Source organism: Schistocerca piceifrons, chromosome 7, assembly GCF_021461385.2.
Source record: "Schistocerca piceifrons isolate TAMUIC-IGC-003096 chromosome 7, iqSchPice1.1, whole genome shotgun sequence".
Classification (NCBI taxonomy): domain Eukaryota; kingdom Metazoa; phylum Arthropoda; class Insecta; order Orthoptera; family Acrididae; genus Schistocerca; species Schistocerca piceifrons.
Window position 1 is genome coordinate 349,616,586 of NC_060144.1, and position 9,524 is coordinate 349,626,109.

The 9,524-nt window shown below is 41.4% G+C and overlaps 1 protein-coding gene across 1 annotated transcript in view; it reads left to right on the plus strand.

Annotated features, from left to right (window-relative positions):
• LOC124804995 (cytochrome P450 4C1-like) overlaps window positions 1-1,436 on the plus strand; it is a 36,621-nt gene extending 35,185 nt beyond the window's left edge. Inside the window, exon 12 of the mRNA XM_047265391.1 lies at window positions 1,194-1,436. Within this exon, the coding sequence (XP_047121347.1) occupies window positions 1,194-1,351 (158 nt within the window). The 3' untranslated portion in view covers window positions 1,352-1,436. The remainder of the gene's footprint in view (window positions 1-1,193) is intronic.
• The last annotated feature ends 8,088 nt before the right edge of the window (window positions 1,437-9,524 follow it).

Below are 9,524 nucleotides of genomic sequence, written 5' to 3' on the forward strand. Positions count from 1 at the left end.
TTTACTAAGAGAAGTATATATACAAATGAGGATTAATAAACACACGCATTAATCACCATATTTTAGAAATTTCAGAAAATAGTAGGCAGGGGAGATGTATAAGGTCCTTCTAATTATACGTGACAAGTTTGGTGAATTTAACTTCATTCATTTAAGAGGAAAGTGTACCTGAATGATAAAAATTCAGGTTTCCGGTAAATCGCAAAAGAGGATCTACAAACTTCTTAGCTTAGCACTATGCTGGTTTTAGAACATTCAAGTTGAATGTTCCTGTTAGTCACCTGTTTCTTTTTCCTCCACGCTCTGTCTCTTCTTTCCTACATTTATCCTAGCTTCCTTGGTAACAGCTTCTGCAGCTCTCTCGGCTTCGGTTACTCTCAGCTGATCTGTAGCAGAGTTTCCAGTATCCGCTTCCCAATGCAGCGGCTTTAGGTAGGCTTAATAGACTCCATAACAGCAAAAAATGATTGTGAATGTATTGTATGGCTGTACACCGAATTGCTGTAGGTGGCTGTTGAACCAAATGATAAGCAATTATTCGATGCTGCTTTGATCTGGTTGGCTCGAAACAGCCGCTCGGAGTGAAATTTCTCTATTCGGCATTTCTAAAACAGGAAACCCATTCACTGTATTTCATATTCCTAAAGCAAGAAGAAAACAAATAAATCATAAGATCTTTGCTTACAAATACGCCACAGGTTTCTAGATACGCCAATACTTAGGTCCCGATAGTCAGAGTCTTCTAGAATACGTCTGTGTTTACGATCTATATTTAAAAGCTGAAAAAGTAAAGAAAAGAAGAAGGCATCAAGGATTCTGGTGCATTTTAAAATGACAGAGGGACGTGGAACCTGTGCAACATTACGTTCAAACTAACTATACGAACAAACGGGAAATGAAAATATTTATAAACTATACATTGTTTGTAATTGACAGTATAGAGCAGACGTATTTTTGTCAAACTGTTGGTCCTTTTCACGCGCAGTTTCCCCTAACTTTCAACGTCCTTCTCCACTACAGATATTAGAGTTTCACGTTCATAAACAGCATGTTAGTTTCAATGGTAGTGAACAGACTCTTGTGCTATCTGGTACTGCTAAATTACACATACCAAACGCTCAATTTTTAAAAGTAAGGTTAAAGTAAAATATCGATTAGTACCATTTTGGCCAATTATTATGGAATTTTTGCAGGTCAGAGGTTCGCCATCCTGGAAGAGAAGACAGTGCTGTCATACATCTTACGCAATTTCCGTATAGAGACGGTGGAGAAACTGGAGGACCTGAGGGTGGTGGGCGAGCTGGTGCTGAGGCCAATCAACGGCGTCTACGTCCGCCTGACGCCGCGGTAGAGCGGAAGACACTGGACCACAAATCACACGCACCAATTTTCTAGTCCTTAGCTTTAAGTTCTGTAAATAAAGTGCTGTAAGCTATAGCAATAAATAAACTCTTTTATATTTACAATATTTTCTGGCCAACAAATATTAATACAATAGTGACTTGAAGAGTTTGGTAAATTTCCGTGAAAGAATGGAACATTTTTGCTGTACCTTCGTAGTTGGTAAGGTTACTTATTCCAAGAATCGTATGAAAAACTTCAAAAATTTACAACGCTCAGTTCGTTTTTGACAGCCGTCTGAATTGATCTGTGTGTCGACAGCCATCAAAAATGGAGAACGCCGAGTTTCACACTGTTATTAAATGTTTGGTTGACTGATCTGATCTTGTAACATCAACCAAAACGACCTTGCTCTGTTGGTACTGCGAACGGCTGAAAGCAAGGGGAAACTACAGCCGTAATTATTCTTGAGTGCCTGCAGCTCTATTGTATAGTTAAACGATGATGGCGTCCTCTCGGGTCAAATATTCCGAAGGTAAAACAGTCCCCCATTCGGATCTCCGGGTGGGGATTACTCAGACGGACGTCGTCAACAGGGGGAAACAAAACTGGCTTTCTACGGATCGGATGGTGAAATGTCAGATTCCTTAATCGAGCAGGTGGGTTACAAAATTTAAAAAGGAAAATGGATAGGATAAAGTTAGATATAGTGGGAATTAGTGAAGGTCGGTTGCAGGAGAAACAGGACTCCTGCCCAGGTGAATACAGGGCTATAAATCCAAAATCAAAGAGGGGTAATACAGGGGTAGGTTTAATAATGAGAAAAACAATAGGAACGCGAATAAGCTACTATGAACAGTATAGTGGACGCATTATTATAGCGAAGACAGATATGAAGCCCACACCCACCACAGTAGTGCAAGTTTATATGCCAACCAGCTCCGCAGATGAGAGAAGGTTGTATACGTGGAAGAGACCTGCAGACACAGGACGATTTCAGGTTGATTACATCATGGTTAGACAGAGATTTAAGAAGCATATTTAAATACTAAGATATTTCCAGATGCAGATGTGGACTCTGACTATAATTTATTGGTCATGAACTGCAGATTAAAACTGATGAAACTGCAAGAAGGTAGCAATTTAAGGAGATGGGACCTGGATAATCTGAAAGAAACAGAGGTTGTAGAGTGTTTCAGAGGGAGCATTAGGGAAAAGAAAACAGCAGATGAAGAATGGGTAGCGTTGAGAAATGAAATATTGAAGACAGAAAAGGATCAAGTAGGTAAAAAGAGGAAACCTAGTAGAAATCCCTGGGTAACACAAGAGATATTGATTTTAATCGATGAAAGGATAAAATATAAATACGCAGTAAGTGAATCAGGCGAAAGAGAACACAAACGTCAAAAAAGTGGAAACGACACGAAGTGCGAAATGGATGAGCAGGAACGGTTAGAGGACAAATGCAAGGATGCAGAATCTTATATCACTAGGGTAACATATATACTGCCTACAGGAAAATTAAACAGACCTTTAGAGGAAGGAGAACCACCTGTATAAATATCAAGAAAACCAGTCCTAAGCAAAGAAGGAAAAGCAGGAAGGTGAAAGGAGTATATAGAGGGTCTATACAAGGGAAATGTACTTGAGGGCAATATTATACAAATGGAAGAGGACGTAGAGAAAGATCAGAGGGAGACATGATACTGCGTGAAGAATTTGACAAAGTACTCAAAAACTTAAGTCGAAACAAGGCCCTGGGAGTAGATCACATATCGTTAGAGCTACTAATCGCCTTGGGAGAGCCAGCCATGACAAAATCTCTTCCATCTGGGGGGCAAGATGAATGAGACAGGCGGAATACCCCTAGAATTCAAGAAGAATTTAATAATTCCAAGACAACAGATACTGACCAGTGTGAAAATTACCGAACCATCAGTTTAATAAGTCACGGCTGCCATGTACTAATATCAGTCCTTTACAGGAGAATGGAAAAACTAGTAGACGCCGACGTTGAGGAAGATCAGTTTTGATTCCCAAGACATGTGGGAACACGCTATACGTTACTGAGTCTACGACTTCACATAGAAGATAGGTTAACGAAAGGTAAATCTACCTCTATAGCAATTGTAGACTTAGTGAAATCCTTTGACAATGTTGACTAGAACACTATTTTTCAAATTCTAAAGGTGGCAGAAGTAAAACACAGGGACCGAAAGGCAATTTACAAGTTGTACAGAAATCAGACGGCAGTTATAACAGTCGAAGGGCACCAAGGGAAGCAGTGGTTGTGAAGGGAGTAGGGCAGCGTTGTAGCTTATGCCAGAAGTTATTCAATCTGTATATTGAGCAAGCAGTAAAGGAAAGAAAAGAAAAAATTGGAGGAGGCTTGCCGAGGACATTGTAAATCTGTCAAAGACAGCAAACAACTTAGAAGAGAAGTTGAACAGAATAAAAGTATCCTGAAAGGAGAATATGAGACGAACATCAATAAAAGCAAAACGAAGATAATGGAATGTAGTTGAATTAAATCAGGTGATACTGAGGGTATTAGATTAGGAAATGAGACACTTAAAGTAGTCAATGAGTTTTGCTATTTGGGGAGCAAAATAACTGATGATGGTCGGAGTAAGGCGGCGGGGAGGGGAGGGGGCGTCGAAAGGGTAAAATCGTAGAGTCAGACCAAGAGACGAATACAGCAAGCAGATCCAGAGGGATGTAGGTTGCAGTACCTACTCGGAGATGAAGTGGCTTGCAGAGGATAGAGTAACATGGAGAGCTGCATCAAATCAGGCTTTGGACTGAAGAGCACAACAACTACGTTAAATGGTTCCGATGGCTCTGAGCACTATGGGACTTAACATCTAAGGTCATCAGTCCCCCAGAACGTAGAACTACTTAACCCTAACTAACCTAAGGACATCACACACATCCATGCCCGAGGCAGGATTCGAACCTACGACCATAGCGGTCGCGCGGTTCCAGACTGAAGCGCCTAGAACCGCTTGGCCACATTGGCCGGCAACGTTAAATGTTTTCATTCGAAGTGTCGGGCTGCCGTAGAGATCAAAACAGAAGTGAATGAAGTTCACCCGACCTCTGCACCTCACTTAAGACCATTTGCTTTTGTATTAATGAATTTAAACCTGTTTGCACAAGCACTGAAGAAGAATCACGATCCAGCCATCCAACTGAGGTCACCACAAAGGAAACCATTGACGGAATCCATGATAGTTTTATTCAAGACCACCGAATAAAAATTCGCGACATTGCTGATGCTGTAGGCATGTCAGTTGAGAGAGTGCGTAATATTCAGCATGGGAAATTGGCTATCAAGGAGCTGTGTCCGAGGTGAGGGACGGGATTGCTCAGTCGACCAGATCGATCCGGCGTAACATTTCAACAATATGTCTGAGAATGTTGAATCGTAGTCTGTAAGACTTTCTGCGTCGATCTGTGACTTTTGATGATCTATCATTACTGACCAGAGACAAATAGCAGTCAGAACAATGGAAAGTCTGATGAAAGCGCACCAAAGAAAGCAAGCTGGTAAGGTGATGATACTGTTTTTTTGGTGTTCACAAGAAATAACCCTCATAGGTCACGTGGGAAAAGGCAGAACCATAATTGGTCCCTATTATGCTTAATTGTTGGATCGTTTGAAACTTCCGTTGGCCGAAAAAAACCAAGGTTGACACACAAAAGTGCTCTTTCATTAGGGTAAGGCACAAGCCCACACATAAGTAATTACAGAGGCGAAAGTGCATGAACTGGGCTTTGAATTGGTTCCCCTTTCATCCTATTCGCCAAATGTAGCCCAAGAAGACGTCTTCCTTTTTTCAAACTTCAAACTTCGGTTTGCTGGGAAGGAACTGTCATTAAGTGAGGAAATGACAATTGTATCAACGAGTGTTTCGCAAAATTTGATAGGACCTATTTTTTCGATGAGAAAGCTGGAGAATTACTTAAGAAAGTGTATATCCCCCAAAGAAACCTATTTCGAGGAGTTAACATTTCTTCTCACTTTTTTCTCCAGATTTATCAAACCACCATCATACAACATAAGCCGCGGAATTTTTACAGCTGGGAAAAGTTAACGTCCCGAATCAGTAGAAATTGACACTTGAAGTTCCAGGCATTCAGAGTTTATTATAGCATGCTGTTGGTGACACCAGATAATAGCATGAGGCAGTTCATAGTGTTCCACACGTCATAGGCATTCGTAGCACAGAGATCCAGAGGATTTTTTTCCTAGTCTGTAACCTGCAGTAAAGACTGCTGACAGAATGCGAAGTCCCGGCAGCAGTACAACAGTGAAACGACGAATTCGCGAGTACAGCAGAATGGAGCGATCTCGTATTCAGAGTCCAGTGGCAATGGCCGTTAGAAGGAGAAGCCTTGGCTTTGAAGGCGATGATCTGCTTTAGGTGGTTAGCTTCAGAGAGAAAACTTTGGACGATAAAATGCTGTTAAATGGCATTGGAGAAGATGTGCGACATCTTTCTTTGACTGCTACAGAAGAAATTAGATGGGAATTCGCCATGCAGTTATGAAAACTCCTACCGTATGAAGCAACATAACCTCCACAGGAAGTCACCGAGAAAAGCCAGACGTTATAATACCAAGACCGCCAGAGGCAATGCGACGCTACTGTTACCCCGTGCCCCTGTACCGCTAAAATGTACGCTTTGTCGCGGGACTCTGAAGATCGCGACCCCGCACAATGAAAGTAGTGGAAAAGTTGAGCATCCCTGGATTGTTCTTCATTATGGGAAATATTAATCAAGTGACTAAAGCCAAATTTTGTGTTGACCCAGACTTTATGACTTCCTCAATGTTCGTAGAGAAGGTGTACTATTGCGACCTATAGTAAGCAATATTGGTGTTACTAAATATGATTTGGCGGAACACCTTGCCACATTATGGAGACGATTTGTGGTAAATGTTCGCTCCACATTTGCATCTCGACAGAATTCACAGCTAGACCAGGAACCCTTAATCTAAATAATATAGATTAGTTCGCTGATCATGATGTAATCTCTCTATTTAGAAGGCTCATACCACAGACAACATGTAAGGAAGTAGCAACAAATTCCAGTCATCACAGCCTTATTCCAGCATGTCTTTTCTCAAACTGTTTAATGGTGTCTATATTTATTACAGGAAACTTTGTGGAAAGAGCCCTTGAATCAGCAGCTCCTAAATTGTTTTAGTAGGTATGCTGATGACACTTTCATAGTATGGTCACGTGAGAAGGACAAATTAACGCAGTTTCTACACCATCTCAAATCCGTTTGCAAAAACACCTAGTTTTGCCATGGAATCAGAAAAACATATCTGTCTGTCATTCTTGTATACTCACCCCTCAAGCCGGGATCCGAGTACGTACTGTCGCACTGCGAATGTCCGATCAGGGGGCATCCCAACCACGTACTCGTCAGTTGCAGTCCCGAAGGTAAAACTGTATTGCTCTGCCATCTGTTGACGACAGTCGATACTACTTCGTCAGCTAATTACAGTCATATCTGTACTGCTCTCCTTGTAAGATCTTTATCACGAAGTGAGGCAGTCGGGAGAAATAACATATTTTATCTTACAGTCCGAGCGACACTCTCAAACGCAAAACGATGCAGCCAAACACTTCGCGCGATCTTACTTCAGAGCAAATTCTCGCAATTCTCAATGAACCAACGAATGGTTTAGATAGTATAAATGACAGCGGGAGTGATCTAGATGTTGACGATGAAAATGATTTTGACTGTTTGGAAGAAACGGCGGACAGTGACGATGAAATTGAAAGTAAAACGCGCACGGAATGAAGAAGACTGGAAATTGCAAGAAGCTGATAGCTCTTATGTCTCTTTGAAAACACCAGTCGTTGGTAAATGTAGACCTTTGATACAGGTAAATTTTGCAGCTAAAACGTTCAAGCTTTATTTCGGTGAAACCATCGTAGAAACAATCGTGTGTGAAACTATCCGTTATGCTGCAGATTGTATACAAAAACAGACTGTTCTACAACTCGTTCTAGGCTACGTAACTTGGTAGATAATGACAAAGATAAGCTTTGTGTGACTTTTGCCCTGCAGATGTTGATGGGAATTATTCAGAAGCCATCCATAAAGTCGTAGTTCAGCAAGCATCTGCTTTTGAACACGCCGATTTTTTACCAGAGTGTGCAACAAGACAGGTTTGAGCTACTTTGCAGATTCCTTCATTTTGTGAACCATGAAGAACTGATTATATTTGAAGTCAATAAGAGATGTTCAAGTTGTGTTCCGTCATTCAGCACTTGAATCATACATTTAGAAATACATACAACATGGGAGAAAACATTTCTGTTGATGAATCTCTTACGTTATGGAAAGGAAGGCTGGCAACAAAAACCTATCTACCTCTAAAATCAGCAAAGTTTGGTATAAAGTCCTATGAGATCTGCGAAACTCCAACAGGTTATTTATGGCAATTTATTATTTATGCAGGAAGTTCCACAGAAATAGAAACGAAATTTCTTTCTGCAGATACCCTGAAAATCAGTCATATTGTAGTGAAGCTACAGTTCCCTTGAGACTAGACGGTTGTACGAAGCAGCTTTTCCTTTTCACAGGCAGCCCGACAGGTTACATCAGCCGGTTCTATCAGCACCTTGGAGAAAACGAGAGTTTCGCACACCATGAACACAAAGATTCACCCAAACCCATAATACACGGCGCTGATGAAAGGGTGTTACGCATTGTACACGAACGTCCAAGTACTTTAACGAGGAGAATTGCTATCCAAGAGCGTGTCCTGAGTCATAGCAGTGTGTGGCGGATTTTATATCGTTAAGTATTCTATCCATATCATCTCCAGCGAGTGCAAGCCTTCAGCAATGCAGACTTCCCCCCCTAGAGAGAATTTCTACCACTGAGTGCAATGACATGGTGCCCTGGATCCCCTGTTTCTAACCAGTATTCTGTTCATGGACGAGGCTGGATTTGCCTGTGACGGTATTTTTAACTACCATAACAGTCACACTTGGGCCGATGTCAGTCCTAATGCAACACACGTACCACGGCATCATTAGCGTTATTCGTTGAACGTCTGGGCAGAACTGGTCGTACACCGCATAATTGGACCACACTTCATACCAAAGAGACTAAGAAGACAGCAGTACTTGCGGTTTCTGCGGACTGTACTTTCAGATGTGCACAATGACGTCCCACTGAACCAACGCCTGAACATGTGGTTCATGGCCGACAGAGCTCTAGTGCACTTTCATTTACGACTGCGCCGTCTTCTAACTCGGATGTATAGTCAACATTTGATAGCTAGAGGAGGGAGGGCCTGTGCTATGGCCTCCATTGTCTTTGACAGCTGGCAGTGCAGTTGCCAGTATTCGACGTGGAAGTGCAATGGGCAAGCGAGCGTGTTAACGACACTTCCGGTCACTCCCTTTTGCCAGGCGACCGCAAGGACTCCAGATACTGACAATGTCGCACGATTCATTGCAACGTTTTTGCTGGTAGCATTCTACTGAGCAACTGGTTCCTTGATCAAATGTATTCTCTCATGCCCTATCAGTGTTTGCCTCCTTACACAAACACAAATAGATTTTCGACATTAACGGGGTACATCTAAATGCACAAGTGTTACATGTAAAACAGTGAGTAAAGAGTTTACCCTTTATTTTGAGTGCGAGAAAACGGAAATCCTCAGATCATCGTCATCTGACTGACTCTCTCTCGTCACGAGCACTCAAATTTCGTATCTTTGCTGCAGCTGTCCTCATTGGCTGATGAAGAAATTACAATGTTTTCTATTATTTTTCTCTTATGCCTTCATCTATGTTCGACATTGTAATTTCTTCCACACATGATTCACCACATTCTTCAAATTTCTGGCGTTATTCGTATGACAGTCTCATTTTCCAGCCTTTCTGTGTCTCACAACGAAAGGGCTTTATTGGGCTGATGCATAATAGGGAGGATGATAAAATTTCAGTACATCGATCTTTCGAAAAAACGTCCATATAAACCGGCGATACTATTTCAGTTGTATAACGATATCGAATTGGCAATATCGAATGCCGATATTTTTATTTTATATTATATTTTTTCGCAACTTTCAATAAACACTTGAAATTGTTCTTTGAAATTGTGGTAGAATATAATTTTCCTTTCACTGTGTGAAAGAGTCTTACT